The sequence below is a fragment of the Hipposideros armiger genome, unplaced genomic scaffold (genome assembly GCF_001890085.2).
Source record: "Hipposideros armiger isolate ML-2016 unplaced genomic scaffold, ASM189008v1 scaffold_666, whole genome shotgun sequence".
NCBI classification, from domain to species: Eukaryota; Metazoa; Chordata; class Mammalia; order Chiroptera; family Hipposideridae; genus Hipposideros; species Hipposideros armiger.
Window position 1 is genome coordinate 307727 of NW_017732016.1, and position 19267 is coordinate 326993.

At 35.4% G+C, this 19267-nt stretch overlaps 1 protein-coding gene across 1 annotated transcript in view; it reads left to right on the forward strand.

The window, feature by feature from the left end:
- The window catches only part of CPEB2 (cytoplasmic polyadenylation element binding protein 2), a 69000-nt gene that overhangs the window by 1986 nt on the left and 47747 nt on the right, over nt 1–19267 (forward strand). Inside the window, exons 2-4 of the mRNA XM_019626338.1 lie at nt 2597–2878; nt 3645–3734; nt 11673–11763. Of these exons, the coding sequence (XP_019481883.1) occupies nt 2597–2878; nt 3645–3734; nt 11673–11763 (463 nt within the window). The remainder of the gene's footprint in view (nt 1–2596; nt 2879–3644; nt 3735–11672; nt 11764–19267) is intronic.

A 19267-nucleotide genomic window follows, 5' to 3' on the forward strand; every position in this document is an offset into this window, starting at 1 on the left:
CGGGCGCCCCTTCGAACGCCCCGGAGCGCCGGCGGGGCTGCGGTGCCCCGCGTCCCTGGTAGCGGGCCGGCCCCTCGAGCCCGGGCCCCGCCGACGCCCCCTGGCCTGCGGGGCGGCCGTCCGCGTTCCCGGGTGCGGGAGACGCGGGGCCTCGGGGGAGCGGCCGTGGGAAGCGAACTTGGGGAACAGGGAGGCGATCTCCCGAGTCGGTGCGTGTCGCCCGGGAGGGAGCCGGCGGGAAGGCTCTTCTCCCTCGGGGTTGGGTCTTTCTGACCCGGCCGGAGAGAGACGGCGCCCGCCGGGAGGGAGGCGGCGGCGGGCCCGCAGCACCTGCCGGCAGCCCCGCCCGGGCGCCGGGACCCGGCCGCCGTCGCGGGCTCCGTCCTCTGAGCTGTCAGATGCCATGAAGGAGAGACGGGGAGCGCTGGCTCACTTGGTGGCAACTGAGATGCCCCGAGACGGCTGTGGTTTCTGTGCTCTTTAGCGTCTGGGTAATGTTTCAGGGGTTTTAAGACAAAAGGAAACGTGGACCTGGGCTTGGTGTGTTTGTTACCTTGAAGACAAGACCTGCGTGCGTCTCGGTGGCCTTCTCCCGACTCCCAGGGAGTTTCGCTTTTCCGAGGGCAGGGTCATCAGGCAAGAGCACGGGGCAGGGGTTTTCATTCATCCGGGGCCTTTCTGATGCAAGCTCGGTTTTGTTATCCCGTCAACACAGTGTTTGAGTGACCGCTGGGCTGTTAGCTGACGTTGAAAGAGTATTTGGCCCTGTTTTGATCCAGCCAGCGTTTATCGATCGTAGTGATTTCTGTTGAAGGCCTTTTTCGTGATTAAGGATTTAGAAGCAAATTTGGACCTTAGCCAGTGCTTACTTACTCATATAACTTTTTCCATTGGCCAGTTAAAGTTTCCAACGATTAACCTTTTTAAAGGGTGAATACCTATCTAAATTAACCAAAGTAGCAGTTAGCAGTTCATTTAAATTAACCGAAGTAACAGTTAACAGTTTTTGTTGAACCACTGGTTTCTCCCGAGAAAGGAGAATGTGGCCTGTAAGAACTGAAAATGTGGAAGTTTGAAATAATAGTCCACTTTTTCATGATTTGCATAATCTTCAGCAGCTGTCTTTTGGGTATCAGGGTCTTCGTTTTTTAACTGGAAATTTGCCACATAAAATTATCTGTAGGTATTTTTGAATTCTTAAAAACGTGACATAGAACATTAGAAGACCATATACCATGATCCATATTTAACTATAAGCTGCTTTTTGTCAAAAGACGGGTCTCACAGTGGAGTGTAAGAGGTCACACAGCTGTCACATGGAATTTTAGATCACTGGAGGAGAACTTTGAACACTGTATCACTGAGGCAAGTAAGGCCCTCAAGAATGGAGCAATTTAATTTGTCCATGGTCCCTTAGCTATGCTTTTGAACTATGTGGAGGGGGAACGGGGAGCACATATTCATGATTATAGTAGCATTTAAAAACATTTTTTAAAAGTAGGTACTGTATAGCAGGTTTTTTTTTTTTTACATTGTCTTATAAGAAGCAGGTTTAATTTTAAGGGTGCTGTATTTATTGACTTATAGTAACTGCAAGGTTCATACTTCTTTTGGCTAACTGTTAGCACAAAATTATTAAAGTATAAGTTTATTGATAATATAATTGCTACCAATTAATACATTTTAAAAACCTACAATTATAGGCTTTTGGTGAATTTTCCATTCTTTGATGGCATAGCTTTTTTTGCCATAGATTCTAGTTTGGAATATAATTTACTTTTGAAAATGCATGAAGTTGTTGGAGATTTGTATTATTAGGATCTTTACTAGAATAATCAAAGCATATAGTTGTTTACTTTGTATATCTCAATGGATCCACCTATGGGTGACATTAGATAATTGCTTCACAGTTCATGGATAATTAAGAGAAAAAAAACAAAAATACTTTAAGAGAAACACTAAAACTGGAATAAAATATCTTAAGAGTTCAATAAGCAATGCAGAAAAGGACACGTTTCCAGTATTGTCCTTATCCCGAAAGGCATTTTTAATTTGTGCAGCAGAATAACACCAGATGTTATCATTATTCACTTTTGCAGTGGTACATCTTGTTTTGGAAACCTAAAGTCTATCATGTGGTTGGTATATTTTAATTAATAAAGACCATATTTTTATTTGTGTCTAGCAGACCGTGGTTGCTTTAAGATCACAATGTAGGTTATTATATCTTTAAGGATCTTCAAAGTTAATTTCAATTTAAAAGTATTTTTTTCCTTCATATTTATCATATATCGGATTCTCTCTGAAGGGAAAAAAAGTAACTCCTTCTATTTTAGTAATTGTCATGAAACCTCTGCTTGATTCATTATAATTTATAGTAGAGAAGAGGATGAAATCTCACCTCGGATTAGATGAGTGTTAAAACATAATATAGCAAGATCTCAAGACTATTACTTTTGTAAACTAGATAAGGATATTCTGTTGCTCTTAAGTATTTCATTTTTTAAAGATCATATATAAATTCTTAGCTCAGGTCTAAAATTAGAATTATAAACTCTTTAAATGCCTATAATTTAGATAGCTATGTTTTCTCCAGCCTCTTCTGAAACAGTCTCCCTGGAGCAGCCATCAGAGCAGTGGCTGGGGCACTGGAAGTATGGCGTGGGGAGCAATGCATGGCAGAGACCATCGTAGAACTGGAAACATGGGGATTCCAGGAACTATGAATCAAATATCTCCATTGAAGAAACCGTTTTCTGGTAATGTCATAGCACCACCGAAATTTACTCGCTCTACTCCATCACTGACTCCAAAATCTTGGATTGAAGATAATGTGTTCAGAACAGACAACAATAGTAATACACTCTTACCCTTACAGGTAAGAATGGTATGTAAATGGCCTTATTTCTAATGTTAATCTTTCACAGTAGAAAATTGGGTGGTGGTAGTAGTAGTATGGTAAAATTAACAGATTAAAGAACAGAACATTTTAGTTTTTAAGCATATAATTTCATTATCAAAGGATAAACTACCTATACAGAGGAAATTGAGACTATAAAAAATGCTCTAAGTGCACAGTCGAAAATAACTTAATAAAATGTAGAAAAACCTGCTGTATTTCTTAAATACATATTGAAGCTTTTAATTGGTAATTCCTTAAGAATGCCTTAATTTATTAATCTTTAGTGCACCACCAAAATTATTTTCTTCTACAATATAGTTAAAATGTTTGTAATCATGCATAGGTTTGACTATTATCAGCTGTATTTGTATTAGAATATACTTAGTACAGCTGTAATTATGGAAAAATAATAGGACTTTTATATCGAATTAAAATGTGTCTTCACTGGTTCAGTGACTAATTTTTTTTTAAATGTAGCCTAATAATTATGATGATTGACATTTTTTTCAAGCCTTTTAATTTTTTTGTTGATATTGCAGGTTGATGAAATTCCCTTTGGCTATTGAAAATGGGATTTTTTTCCCCTAAAACCTTTAGAGGACAGAATAAAGATAAAAGATAGAAAGAATTTTGGGGGTTTTTTTTGGTTTTCTTCCTTTTTTTTTTTGTTTTGTTTTGTTTTGTGGGTGGGCATGGGGAAGAGAACTGCTTATTTCTGATGAAAACTTCTATGCTATTGAAGGTGAGATCTAGTTTGCAGTTACCAGCTTGGGGCTCAGATTCACTCCAAGATAGTTGGTGCACTGCAGCCGGAACTTCCAGAATAGACCAGGTAGGCTGCACAGTGTATATTTTTCAGGATTTTGGTTAGGAGTTTAGTATATTTATTATGAGGAGGATTATTATTTACTTTTCAGTTATACCTATTTAAGCATATGTCAGAGAGTGTTAAAGCAGTTTATTTTTAAAGGGTCACTTGACAAACTAATATAAAATGCTTCATTTTCAAATACAAAGTAATTCATAATCATTTTATATTTATAAAACATAATAAATTTGTTTTTGGAAAAAGGAATTATATACCCAAGAGCACCTGGCTTTAAACATCAGTCAAACTGAACACATTTTATTTCCTTTCAGAATTATTTACAATTAGATACAAAGTCATACGTTTATTTAACTTCCAACTTTACATTTCATTAATGTTTTACAGAATTTTTAAGTAAATTTTTGTCAAGAAATTTGCTGTGTTGGTCATGAGATATATTTCTTAAAAAAGCCCTATCTTAGTTCAGTTTTTCACCTTTATAAAAAACTGTCTGGTGTAGTATTTGTACTAAATTTTGTTACTGCTCTTATATACTGCCTTCTTCCAAATAATTAGTTTTCTATGAAAAACGCTGAGCCAAAAACCTGGGTATCAGGCTTAATTACTTTCAAGCCCTTTGTGGTTACAAAATCGTCTCTCTCTTCCTCCAGACTAAATTTGAATGCATATTGGGTACCAGGTGATGAGAATTATTACAGGACAAATAGGAAACTCAGTCCTTACATATGAGGGTTCTTTCTTACAGAACCTGAGTTTGAATGCACAGAGTTGACATTGTGGGAGTCCGTTCAATGTTATCCTTAGTTAAGGCTCTTCCTTAATTTATCAACAAGATATGATTTTACAAGTAAGGACTGTATAAATATATCAATACATTTGTAAATAGCATTCTAGTCTAGAAGGTTAACAAGGACTTGTTTTAGACAAGTCCTACCTATTTATCAAAGTAGTCCTGCCAGGATCTCTAATTAGAAACAAATAGTTATCTCTTATAATTTGTAATTTATTGTCTTGTTAGTGTAAGTTAGCACTCTGTTTCTACTGTCTTTTCCACTCTGATTCAATTAGGCCATATTAATGTCATTTTTATGGTAGCATTCTTATGTCATTCAAGTTGAATATATAAATGCCTAGGAAATGGTATGTTAGAAGAGGAAAATTGTAATTATTTTGGAGGTGGCAAGGGCGTGTTTTTAGAGAGGAAGAGACAAAATATTTCAAACATAATAGGAAACACCTGAGAGGGATATGTATCTATACAGAAGAAAGAGGACAGATTAGCTGCCATATAAAGGGTTCATGGGGTGGGGCATATGCTGAGAAATTAGGTTATTGAGATGGTGTCAGTTGATGGAATGCTAGTGAGTACATAGAGGTGATGACTGGGCTCAGTCCAGGTGCCCCTGGGGCTGCCACAGGATGAAGGCCTCTAACTCTCCCACTTAGACTTTCTCTAAGCCACTCTGCTTTTACCTATTTTATAACCTATGTTTTAGGTAAATTCATTTTAGACAAAGGATTTTGGTGATGAAAGTTTTTGTTTGGTTGTGGTTTTTTGTGGTTGTTGTTGTTGTTGTTGTTTTTAAATTGCTGAGATACTGGCCTTCCCTGTGGACTCTTGAGCAAGAGGTGTGATGTGATGAAGTTGAAAAGAGAGATGAAAAAAAACAATAGTGGAAAATCAACTAAACTAGAAGGAAAGGGGTCCGAAACCTGAATAAAAGGAGGACTTTGAACTAGGTCATGTAAGACATTTTTACCCAGCTCTTACACTTTCTCTGATCTGTTTTGGCCGTTTCTTTTTCCTGCTCCCTGCCCCCTGCTACCTCCCTCCTTATTTTTAGAATCCGAGGGCCTTGGTTTATTGGAGAGGGAAGGAATGACCATTGATCAGAGGCAGTGGAAATATACTGTATAACCTCCCAGCTGGTTTTAAAAGCAGTGTTGTTGTCATGTTTGAGTACCCTAAGACTACTTATACAAAATTTGTTCTGTTTCTACCATAAAAGGTTGAGGTATTTGAAGTTGAGGTTCTTAAAAATATAGCACCAGCTATAAACTGCAATTGGTATCTTAAACAGTTGGGTAGTTCTTCACTGTTTGGCAAAGTTAAAATTATAGAAAATACTTAAGCCCTTAAATACCTGGGGAGATTATTTTAATCTCTGATGTTTTTGCATAATATACAACATTGTAACACTGATAAATTTTAACAAATAGATTATTTTAAAACATTTAACTTTTATTTCTTTTTGTCTCAAATTGACTAGGCAATACTAAATCCTATTACTGAAGTCTTAATTCTTCTACCTGAATGCTTCAGGCAGTACCTATAATAGAATTCAATAAATAGGGCAAAAATAATTTTATATGTTACATATAATTTCAGATATATTTGTAAAAATTTTCAGGTTAGTATGTTCTTAAATCTATTTTTTATGGAAAAAGTTCAAATTTAAAACTTTTAAAAAACAAATGTCAATTGCTATGCACTTTTCTGACTTTAAAATATATATATTTTTAAGGCTAAGAATTACTATTCTTTAAAATGCTATTAGCTAGTTACCCTTGCAAGAAATCACACTCAAAAGTGTGAATTCCAAATTACCTTAAAGTTGAATTTTCAATTAGATATTAAGGTCATAGTATATTTATTCATTAATACATGAATATTTTGAATGAAAGAGTAAATATACTAGTAGCTGAGGTTATAACTTACAAGTTCTTCTCTATAAAGAAAACAACATCATGCCTTTAAAACTGTAATATAGTTTGTGAAGCCTATAAGATGTGTTTTGGCCTGTCCTTTGGTTAGAGGATTATCAGTATATTCAGCTCTAGATTTTTGTTCTTGTGGAAGTTCTCCCTACAGTTCTTGAGCATGCCACATAAACTGCCTTGAATTAATTAAAGATACTTTTCACCAATCTTTACTATCCAAGGTATCTATGAAATATGGTAAATGGTAATATGGGCATGTCTCTCAGAAAAATGTATTATTTGGAGTCTTTATTCGCCTTACACACACACACACACACACACACACACACACACACATAAATATGTAGTAGCAGACCAAGTCCAATTTCTCATTTAATAAAGGATTCCTTAAATTGTGGTTCTTAAACTAGATGAGCTTCAGGGACATTGGTAGTCATCAAACTGTTACACTGAAAATAAGAGACAATGGACTCTTTTATACATGTTCAGGTAATGCATGCTTTCTTTCTATTTACTATCCTATGTTCAGTTATTTAATTATGTTTGATACATTCTTACAACAAACATTTTCTACTTGCCTTTCCATATTCTTTAACCCCTCTAGGTACTGGAATTTTTAAAGGCCATTTGGGGCCTCTAAAATTTTTTTTTTAAATATTCAGAATCACTGTTATAGCACTTTGTCGAGGATCATAATAATAAATTAAGAAATGAATGTTTATTGTACATGTGGTAGTGTTTTAATTACCCTTGGAGTATATGGAGGGAATACTGTTCTTTACCTTTGAGAACATAAAAGTCCAGTGGGATGAAGAAGGGTGGTATCTGTGGAACAACTAGAGAATATGAGAGAGTCTGAGATTGAGTGCTGCATTGTGTAGTAAGGCAGAGTATCACAGTGTGTGCCTCTAATTCAGTACAGTGCAGTCGTTGTGTGTAATCAGGAATGTACAATCAGTATTTACTTAAAATTGAGGACAATATTAGCACAACTTTAAAATTAGAGAACTAAACACAAAAATACAACAAAAGTTGATCTTTCTACTTGGGCAGAATACATGATTAAGCAGCTGGTATATCTTTATGAGGATATAGGGTTTTTCTACAATCCATCTCCTTTTTCTTTGCGAGAATGCTGCATGGTCAAGAGGGAAAGGTTCTGTTTGACCATTACTTTTCAAAAAGAACGGGGTTTTGAATATATCAAAACAAATATTCGGCATCCCATAAAAAGTTCCCTTTTACTTAAGTTAGAATTCATTTTGTTGCACTAATTTTAATATTGTTGACGTTCTTAGTTATTTTTCAGCACTTATAATCTTTTCTCAGGCTATCCTTTTTATAATATTAGGATTACTTTGTGTTTTATGTGTTTTTCAATCTTTCTAGTACTTTTTTGCCACTTCTATAAGTTTTTGTGGCAAACGTCTGGGTTTATGAAAACAATAAAATGAAAGAATATGATATTATAGTTTTTTTCACCAATGTGTTCTAATTTTTGTTCATTACTGTAGGACTCTGTAATCTCACTTTCTGAAAGCCCATTTAGTTGATTCTTTGCTATACAGTTTTCATTTTTAAAGTAGATTGGAATAAACTTTTCCTGATAGAGATTCTTTCTTCTGTGAAATATTTTGGCTGTTTGCAAATAGCCATGCAGTAATAAATGCAAGTTACATTGCTGTGATTTTTCTATTTATGCTAATCAGTATGGGTGTGTTTATGGTTACTTTAAAATGGTTTCAGGATTTCAATTTAGTTTTTCAACCAATGGCGTTTGTGTGAACATAAATTTTTCTAATATCTGTATTTCAAAAGAATGCATGAGTGTTTTATAATCCGATTTGTTTCTGTTTTGGGTTTTTTCAGAATTTATATTTTAATCCCCACGCTTTTAGTTAATGAAATTATATGTATTTTTGAACATGAATCTATAGGTTTCATTATATCCAGAAAGCAATTTTGAGATGTCATGAGCTCTTTGCCTGCTCAAGGCTGTATTGTATTGAGTGCTTTAAAAATCATGTGGGATGCAGCTGATGCTTAACAAAGTATAACTAAGCTATAGTTTTTAAATAGTTTTGCTATTTTTGCTAAAGTAGGAGTTTCTTTCATGATGAAAGACTTGTATGCAAAGGATAATAAGGGAACTTATAAGTGGGCTTCTCATTATTTCAGTGGGATATAGATAGGAATTAAAAGCTAAAGCTATTAATACCGCTTTTTTGAATAACAGTTGTCAGAGTTGATTGTATAGTGGTCACTGATATTTATTGAATAGCTTGCTTATGTATTTTCCCTTCAGGCCTTAAATACTGCCCGTGCCCACTGACAGTAGAATTAGAATTATAAAATTACTTCATTAATTTTACTGTGCTCTAAATCAAGATCACACTCCTTGAAATGGAGGTAGAGAATGGTAACAACAACAACAAAGAAAAGTAGTGTGTGAAATATCATTTGGGTGATGTTAATAGTCACCATTAATTAACTTCATAGGTTGACCAAAGATGGGGCATAGTCTGATTCTGTTCAAAAAACATCAGCCTGAGAAAATAGTCCTGAGCTATGACATATTTTCTTTGTAAGAATTTAAAGTTACATAGAATATAAAGTATTTATAATATGCTCTATCTTAGAACCTCTGTGACACAGCATACCTTCTGAAGTTTTTTCCAGTTGATTATATGAACAGTTTTTATCCTGACAGTTTATATTTTTAAATTCTATTTTAAATATATCTAGGAACTTTGAATATAATAGCACTTAATCTTCCATTGTGTGGTCAGAAATTCAACTTGACAGCAAGGCCACATTAATATCTGATGTTGTCTCAACTTATTCAGTTAGCATTTGAGTTCCTAGTCTATGGAAGACTCTGACAAGGTTTCATATATAATCTTTTATAGTTGCCATATAAAAATATAGTCTTTGCCCTCACATACCTCAACTTAATCACCTCAGCTCAATGCATAATTTTTATGGTAGAAAGTACTATGCATTTAATATTTGAGAGCTAGCTATATTCCATAATTAGAAGGTCTCCACCCCTTATTAACTTAGAAATTTAGTGGGAGAGGCAGGAAAATAAAAAAAAATACTTTGCACCAATTATAGTGTAAACACAGAAGATTGAAATATTTGCATAGATTAACAAAATTCTATGTCATTTTTGCCCAAGGACCATGCTCTTATCTATTCCAGTTTTATGTTATTATATAGTACTTTGAGTCTTTGCTTTTCTATTTTTTTAAGTGGATTTTAGGCATCATCTAGTCTGACATGGTTATTTTATGTTCTAGAAGAGAAAACAGAGTATAAAGAGATTTAGTAACTTAAGATCAGTGCTTCTTAAATTATGGTCTCTAGACCAGCAACCTCAGTATCACCTGGGAACTTGTTGGAATAACAAATTCTCAGGGTTTACTCCCAACCTATTGAGTCAGACTGTTGATGAGTCCCAGCAACCTGTGTTTAACAACCTTTCCTGATGATTCTGAAGCATGCTCCTGTTTGAGAGCCACTGCTACAGCTCAGTGATTTTCTGTGCCTCCCTCACCAATCAAGGTCACTGTTCCAGTGAACCTCTGTTACTGAAGGGTGTATTCTACCTCAGGAGCCTTTAAGTAAAAATAACTACAGGGTATACCCATATACTAGATTGGTGATAAAGCTAGAATAAGAGCCCTCTAGTCTAGCATTCGTTCCATCATTCAGTGTTACTTTTCACACTTAAATTCCTTGACAGCAACTTGTTTAGTCTACAATACTGATTCTGGCCCCCATAGCTTTAAAAAGCTCACAACCCTAATTTAAACATCAAAGTAGAGTAAATAAAACAACATGTTCTCAGGAAGCTTATGTTTTTCTTTAGCTTTTTAAAAGACTTGTTCTGAGCCTACTCTGGATTGTATGTGCATGAAACCCATAAACCTTTCTTCAAGAAAAAAAAATGTGTACATGCACATACAGAATGTTGTATATAATCTCAGAGATTTCATGATCCTTCTGGAAGCCCATGGACCCAGGTTAAGAAGTGCCAAATCTGATTCCTGTGGAGACTTTCTTTTCCCACTTTTCGGATTCTTCTTTTTTTCTTTTTCTGTGTTAATCATTTTTTGAGAGTTAAAAATGTCCTGCCCTGCCTCCCCCACATATGCATACACTTGCACAAGTGTGCATACATGCACACGCGCACACAAACACACGTGCACGCGCGTGCACACACACGCACAGATTTAAATGAGTGGAGGCTAGCACTGACATATTTTGGTAAAAATCTCCCTGGTGATTTGGGGGGCATGGGCCAGAGCTTGCTATGCTAGTTCCCTATATACAATAGGTTTGTTCAAGTACATTGATTGTATGTTTAGCAGAATACAATATAAATTCATGAATTTAGAGAATGTAATAAGCAAGTTGAGGGATTTAACACTCAGCAAATGAGACTTCTAATGACACAAAAGATTTTGTTCTGAGACTGAACGAGATAGGTGAAATGGGAATGCTTTTGCTCACCCATCTACCTTGTTGGCAGAGAGGTGGAGGGGAGGGAGAGTTTAGAAATGCAAGCACCGTTATGTGAGGACTGCGAAGAGCAAGATTTTTGAAGATAAATATTCTAGGTGTTAGTCTTTATTTTGATATTAGTATTCCATGCTTTTGATTTTTATGGTATTCTATGCGTATGCATTCATTATCATGAAATTCTGGCTAAGTCAAATAACACATAATGTTTGATAGATGTTTAAAGTATGGTGCAATTATGGAATTAAGTCCTTTCCCCAAAAATACTTAATTTTTCAAGTGCCAGTATTCCTAGATATATGAGAAAAGTTTAGAAGTTAAATAACTAAAAATGCTTCTGTGTGTTTTACATTTCAAAAATATTTGTAGTTGAGAATGATAACAATAAAAATTTTACTGTATTGCATTAATACTACCAATGAAATAAGATTGCTTTTGCTATGTGATTTGCTTTTGATATATGATTTTGGAGATAAATGTATTAAATATATTGTCCTTCAATATGGGAGACATTATTGTTTATGAGATCCTTAGTTATTGGTATTGTCTTGGGATGCAAACTGATTAGTAATGTTATGTTGATCAGATACCTATTTTATGTAAGAAGATTAAGATAGTATATTTATCATCACTTTTCGGAAAGAATTACATAGATTATATTGAGTCTGGTTTTGTTTTTTTCTTCTCTTCTAGGATCGAAGTAGGATGTATGACAGTTTGAATATGCACTCTTTGGAAAATTCCCTTATTGATATTATGAGAGCAGAGCATGATCCGCTTAAGGGTAGGTGACTTTAAAAAGAAAGAGAATTCTTATATCATCCATTAATTTGTCTGCTTATTTTACCACTTATATAAAAATGAGGATGAAGTAGCACCTATGTCACTTATAAAAATCTGTTATAAGTTTATTAATAAGTACCTTTGTTTTTGTGAAATGTCATCCTTTTGTAGCTTATTTAGATTTATGCTGATTTATATAGAGAGAAATGTAAACCCTCTCTCTGAATTTGTTTTTTAAGAAAAGCTACTGTTAAGAGACACTCTGACGTTCAGTAGGGGGTAAAGAATGGATCTAAAAGTGGGTCTGAAAGTGTGTAGTATAATCACTTTTCTAGAATTCCATCAAATACAGAAATATTTTTTTTTAATTCCTTAAAATACTTTCATTCACAGTTTGCAGTGATTTCAACCTAGAATTATCCTCGGTTAATGTCCTTCCTTATTTTTCTTCTGCTTCATATCATAATGTTTTGAAAGGATGTTTTATAGTAGCTTCTCTGTCTTCATAGAAGTTGGGGCAAATTAGGAAAAAGAATCATCCCCACTGATCTTACAGTATCAACCTTATTATTAACTGTATCTGAAGAAATTCCATTAACATTTGTTTTCATTTGTTAGTAATTATTTTACATTTCTTTATACAATATCTCATTGCCTTTATATTAATGGTGAAAATCTAGCAAACTGCGTGAGCTTGAATGATGAGAAATATTAGTTATCTATTGCTGCATAATAAATTATCCCAAATTTTAGCAGTTGAAGGCAACAATAAGCATTTATTACCTCACAGTTTCTGAGAGTCAGGAATTCAGGAGCAGATTAACTGGTTAGTTTGGCTCAGAATCTCTCATTCAATCAAAACTATGAGTTACTTTGTAATCTTTCTATGTTTTTAATTCTATAAAGCCAAGTGACAATTCCCTTACACATTTTAGCTTAAAAGCTCTAGAACTTTGGCAGCAAGGTGGTAGCTCAGGGCTGATGTGGCAGTACCAATCAGATATCTAAACATTTTTATTCCATTTCTGGATTTTGCTTATAAAGGAGTTTCTTGTTTAATCTAATTTCTTTATTTGTAAGGAGTTTGAGAAAGTCAAGGAATCATTAGTGATTGTTGACAACATGTGATAATGGTAATTCTCCTCATGAACTAATAGAGACAGTTATATTTTTTGGGGGGGGGAGGGGGGCGGATTTTTTGCTTATAACCAAAATCTAGCCTAGTTTTATGAGTGTTTGTTTAGTGTTGGGGACTTGTTGTTTTTCACTGATATGTTAACAGTTCCAGTAGTATTTGTTTTGGATCTTCTGTTTAAAAATAAAATCCAGTAGTTTATGATTACAAAGAATTTCTATTTCCTTAACTTTTATCTGGAAAGAAAACTCTTAGAAATCCTAACACAAGATAAAGTGAACATTAACAATTACCAGTGGATAATAAAAAGGTTTTCATTGTTGTTTCTCCATCTTCTTTAAAAAGGCCTTTTGAAAATGTTCGGAGAAAACATTCTCTGCTGCACTAATAATCTTCTCCATTTTTCTTCTGTTCTAGCCTGTGTTGTAATAAAAGTGGAGGGAAACCTAGAAAGAAGACTTAGAAAAAGAAAGTGGAAGCAGTATAAGGCTAAGAGAAATTTAATAATTAAAAAAATCTCAAGAAAATTCAAAATTCTTTTACTAGAAAAACTATCTTTGGCTGTAGGAAGGAATAAATGTGCTCACCACAACCTTTAGCAATTATGGTGACATTTGTGTTTCTAATTGGGGTATTTTATTTTCTACATTTATTATGGCATGGAATAAAAACAAAAAAAAAAGAAAAGAAAAAGCATTTGAAAACCTTTATATAGAATAAAGAAGTAAGACTCGTACTTCTACAAATTGCCATAATATACCTATTTAAAATAATCTTGTTACCCAAGCGCTGCCATTTAAAGTGTTTTTTCTTGTTTCTTATTAGTGCAAACTCCACTGCCTTCTGGTATCATATTATATTCCTCCCTCTCCATAATCCGGTCATTTCATGTCTTCTTTGGGCTGGACCTCAGTAGAATCTACAATACTAAAGCAAGTTTGTGACAAGTGGAATAAATCACTTCCTGAATTTGTTTTCCCATCTTTCCATTCCTGATCTTAAGGGCTGCACTTCACTCCTCTGTCTCATCTCTTCTACCTCATCTGTACATTTCTTTCAGAAAATTCTGTCTTTTATTTAATACAAGGAAATTCTTTTTTCCAAAAAATAGCATGAATCTTTTTTTTTAAATTAAAGTTTATTGGGGTGACAATGGTTAGTGAAGTTACATAGGTTTCAGGTGTACCTATGTACAATTCTATAACACATCATCTATAGATCACATTGTGTGTTCACCGCCCAGAGTCAGTTCTCCTTCCATCACCATATATTTGACCCCCTTTACCCTCATCTACCTTCCCCTTCCCCCTTATCCTCTGGTAACCACTAAACTATTGTCTGTGTCTATGAATAGTTTTTGTTTCTTCATTTGTTTGTCTTATTCCTTTGTTGTTTTTAGTTTTATATACCACATATCAGTGAATCTTACTTTATACTTTTTAAATGTTTTCAAATAACCAGGCATTTGCGTTGTCTTCCTTATGGGATCTAATGAAAAAAAGAAAGGGGTTGTAGAATAAAATTTTTTAATCAATGTCTTGTTTTCCTTTATAGTAATGGTGGAAGTTTCTAGAAAATTTTCTTTGTGAACTTGAGTGATGAGAGATTTATATTAGTTATCTATTGCTGCATAACAAATAAGCCTTAAATTTAACAGCTTAGAACAACATTTATTATCTCACGTGATTTCTGTGGGTTAGAATTTAGGAGCAGTTTAGCTGATTGGTTCTGGCTGAGGATCTCATGAGGTAGCAGTCCAGACGTTGGCCAGTGCTGCACTCATCTAAAGGCTTGACTCCGGCTGGAGGACCCTTTGCCAAGATGGCTCACACCTGAGGCTGGCAAGTTAGTGCAGACCATAGACAGGAGAGCTCAGTCATCATGACATGGACCTCTCCCAGGGCTGCTGGAGTGTCCTCCTAGTGTTGTTGCTGGATCCCCCCAGGGTGAATGATAAGGTTCAAGGCGAATGCCCCAGTGTCCTCTATGACCTAGCTTCAGAAGTCAGACACCATCATCCCATGACATCCTACTAGCTACATATGTAGGTCAGCCCTGCTCAATTGGCAGAGGCTCTGCTGCTTAAGAGATGTGAATACTAGGAGGCCATCATGGAGGCTGGCTTCCATGCAGATGGAAGACAGAAACTATAAATTTGCATTCAGTTCTAAATACTTTCCTAAAGAAAAAAGAGAAACTACTGAAGGTAAGAGTTAATGTCAATAGAAAGACTAGCAATCAAGCAGATCTCCGAAATCCAAAGAAAGTCAGTGGCAGGTTACTGGCCTGGGTGAAAACTGACTGATTATACTAACAGAAGGACCCTCCCATCCCCACTTAAACCCAGAATACTTCACTACAGCTTGTTTGTTTTCTCACTCCCCCGTGATATTTACACGTCAATAGGGAACCTCCATTGTTTAATGTTAAGGTTTTTATGGTTTATGTAGAAGGTGGGAAGGGTCATGTCTTGGGGCTCTGTAGAAGCAATGGGAACCCAAGATCGAACTCTGAGTGCACTTCATTCCACCAAGTGCGCCTGCTTTTGTGCCAGGCAGTGTCCAAGACCCTGGCTGTATACACTGTGACGCGTAGTCTCTGTTCTTGTTGAGTGTATAGGCTATTGGGGAAAGAGAGACCTTATAGTTATATGTAAAATATATGCTATATACATGTAACTACAGAGTGCCAGAAATACTATGGAGGGAGATTATAAGGTGCTTAGGAAGGTAATAAGTGGGGAGAAGGGGCACCTAATTTAGATGTGGATTAAAGAAAGCCAAGACCTGAAGCTTTAAGTAGCACAAACATGAAAAAATATTGGGGGAAAGTGGCAACTAGACAAAGGGACCAAGATGTTTGGAAGAGCTTGTCACACTTCAGGAAATGAAAGCTGGCTAGTCCTGGCAGAGCTTGTTTAGCTACCTGGCACTGATTGGGTGTAACACGTGCTCAGCCAGCCCTGGTGTGTGCTTTTCTGCTCTGGGTTGCGAACGTGAGCATACTGCCTTATGCTCTCTCCTTAGTATGAGTGGCGCTGACCAGTCTGTTTTATTTATCCTGCTCTGGTTTCTCACCATTAACATCCCCTTTTTTGATGACTGTCTTGATTCTTGGTAAATATTTTCCTTTTCACAGAAACAAATATGGATTCTTTTCATGGTTCAAGTAAATCATGCTTTGCCAAGTACAGCTGTGTGATTTTGCAGTTTTGTTTTTGCATACCTATATTAAATAATCTGTGATCTTTTATGTACATGTGGGTCAGTTCATTCTGCTTTAAACAAAAGAACAAGACAGTGATTATTAAGCTCTCTCTTCTCCCTGCCCTCAGCAATTTTCAAAAAGGTCTTAACTGTGTAAGCATTTTTACAAAAAATTGCTTACCCCTCCCCACAGTATAAGGGCAAACAAAAAAATTTAATTTCGGCTCATAAAAGTTGATTTGAACACTGTTGGAAGAAATGCAGTTTATATAACAGTTCTTGGGAGGATCTGTCTCAGCAAGTCACAATGCCATTACCAATGTTCCCTGAGCAGTTAAAGGGAATTCAGGAACAAAGGATTTAGAGCATGGTTTTATGCCAACAAATGTTTAGAAGTGGATGCCTTTAAAACTTTTTATTAACTATGTGTTCAGTGTATCTAGCTTCATTTTTATTACTTGACTGCTAAACTCCTATTTTCTAAAGCTCCTGATGTAAGAATCTCTGCTTAATTTAAGGAAAATAACCCCTGAGAAAATACAAAATTACTTCTTAAGGTGCTAAGTGGTTATGGTAGTGCCAAAGTCTGGCCTCTTCCTTCCACTTTTCTTTTGCCTCTACTTCTCTTCACCCGGCCTGAATATAAAATTGAATACGTAGTCACAAAATAACTTGTATAAATTTCTGAAAGCCTCTGGTGTGAGAACTTGCATTTTAGACCTTTAGAACTTTTGAGCTGGACAGAGGTTCTCAAACTCTGAAAGCATGTTTAAATTAATTAACATTTAGGGTTCAGGGCCCCACTCTTAGAGATTGTGCATTGCAGGTTGTTGGAGAAAATCTGGTATAGGAGAAAAGATCAAAGAGATCCATGAAAAATTGTAAAAATATTAATGGCATTTATTAAAATACAGCAAAGTGCAAAATAAACCTAATACTGATAATAAATGTATCAAAGCAGTTACTGCATGCCTCTTACACTGCCCTCACTGACAGAGGGGGGGATGTGGCGTATTTCTCAGAACTGATTTTACTTTTCAGCCACTTATGTTTCCTGAAGTTTTTTTCCTGAAATTTTCACAAGTGCTAAGAAAAAGTATAGGGGGAAAGCATGTACATTAGAATGTCTTCAAAAGAGATAATTAAGGAGAGATTGCTGTGTGTGCTTTCAGTTTTTTTAAAAAATGATTCCTTTCATTTTTAAAGTGAGAATAGAATTTACATATTATTTCCCCTGTTGTGATATATCTGATACCTTTGTATTTTACCCTCCAACTTCTCAGCGTTTAGTTCATATTAAGGAAAGTACAGTTTATAAGAGTTTCACTTTTGTCATCAGTGAGAATATCTACAGATTGAAAAAAAATTATGAAAATGTGGTTGTAAAAGTTCTTGTTTTAGAAAACTTATTTAAAATATGGTATCAGGGATAGAGGCTTTTAAGTTATATTTATTTTTATTTCTCTTTAGGTAGTTGTCTTCATTAGCAACAGTATTACTAAATTTGAGAACATAGTTATTTCTTCCAAGCATTGCTGAATGTTTCAATGATGTGAGTTACCACAGACTTACAGTTTTTTTTGTTTAAAAACTGAAAAACATTGGACAGAAATTAAAGTGAATTTTCTTAAAATCACATCTATTTATTTAGAGCATCTCTGTGTTTATTAAAAGCTTGTTATTCACCACAGAGCATCTTTCTTAGGAGTTTAAATATGGGCTTATAAATTATTTTAAATTTGAAAATAAAACAATCAAAATATTTTTAATATAGTGATAAAAGCAAGTACATGGGATAATTAGACCTCTAAATTTTAGCTGCTTATATAGTACGTGAAGAGTATCTGAAAATCTCTAATAAACATTTTTCCTCCAGAGTAGAGGACTTTATTTTATCCTTTAAAATTGTTTTTTTCCTTATTACAAAAAGTAGTATTTATTCATTAAAGGAAATCTGGAAAAACTAGAAGAAAAATGTTTTAAAATCATCAGTAGTTCCACAGTTCCACAAACTAAAATAACCATGTTTGATATTTTGATGTATAATTTTTCTAATCTTTCATGCATGTATATGATATATAGTAAGATATTTACAGTATTCAAAACCTTACCATCCACCAACCTGATTAACTTTAATAAAATGAGTTAAAATATGTGTGTACATAGGTTAAAAAGTCAAATAGTGCCATATGGCTTATACAACAAAAAAACAGATGTTCTGTCCCTCATTTTTCTCTAATTCTGACTCCTGTTCTTAAGAGGTAGTCCCTTGCAACTTTCTCTTTTTTTTTTTTTCTGATTTTTCATGTCACTGCTAAGTAATATGCTTACGCTTAAAGTTCCTACATTTTAGGTAGTATCTGTTGATTGTCTACTTTGACTTACTCATCTCCCAATACTTTCCCTGCTCTGTCCTCTGAAATTGATTATAAGATCACTTTTGTTTAAATTAGGGGGGAGTATATTACTATGGTAATGCAAATAATATTCATAGATGAACCATGTATGTTTTATACTATGATGTTTTTTTTTTTTTAAAGATTTTTATTGGGGAATTGGGGGATGGGAACAGCGCTGGGGAATTGCGGGCAGGGGAACAGACAAGTTGCTGTCCTTTTGTTCTTCAGTCTAGTTGTGGAGGTCGTTGCTTCACTGGCCCAAGTTGGCACCATCATTGCCCTCTTCCCGGTTGAGGCAGATCAGTCGCCGGCTTCTGGACGGCTGCTCACTGCGGCTGCTGGCCGCTCACGCTGGCTGCTGGCTACACACGGCAGCCCATAGCAACCCGCTGCCACAGGGGCTGCAGCCTACGCCATCGCCGGCGACTCTCAGCAGCCCAGCTCCAGGTTGAGCTGTTGTTCAGCATCTTAGCTGTAGAGGGCAGTGTCACTGGCCCTCATATGTGGGATCCGAACTGGGGTCCTCTGGCGTCCCAAGCCAGTTCTTAACCATCGCGCCACTCAGCGGCCCATGTTTTCTTTTTCATGTAAGTGTTTTTCCTGGAATTAATCATTGTCTCTTTGGGTTTGTTTGCTTTGTTTTTTTTTCTAAGTACTTGTCACTAATTCATCCCAAAATTTATTAATAGAGCTCTAAAGCTTCTCTATACATGTAAAACCATCAAATAATCATCTAGATTGATGTTTTTCTTTCCATTGGAGGCA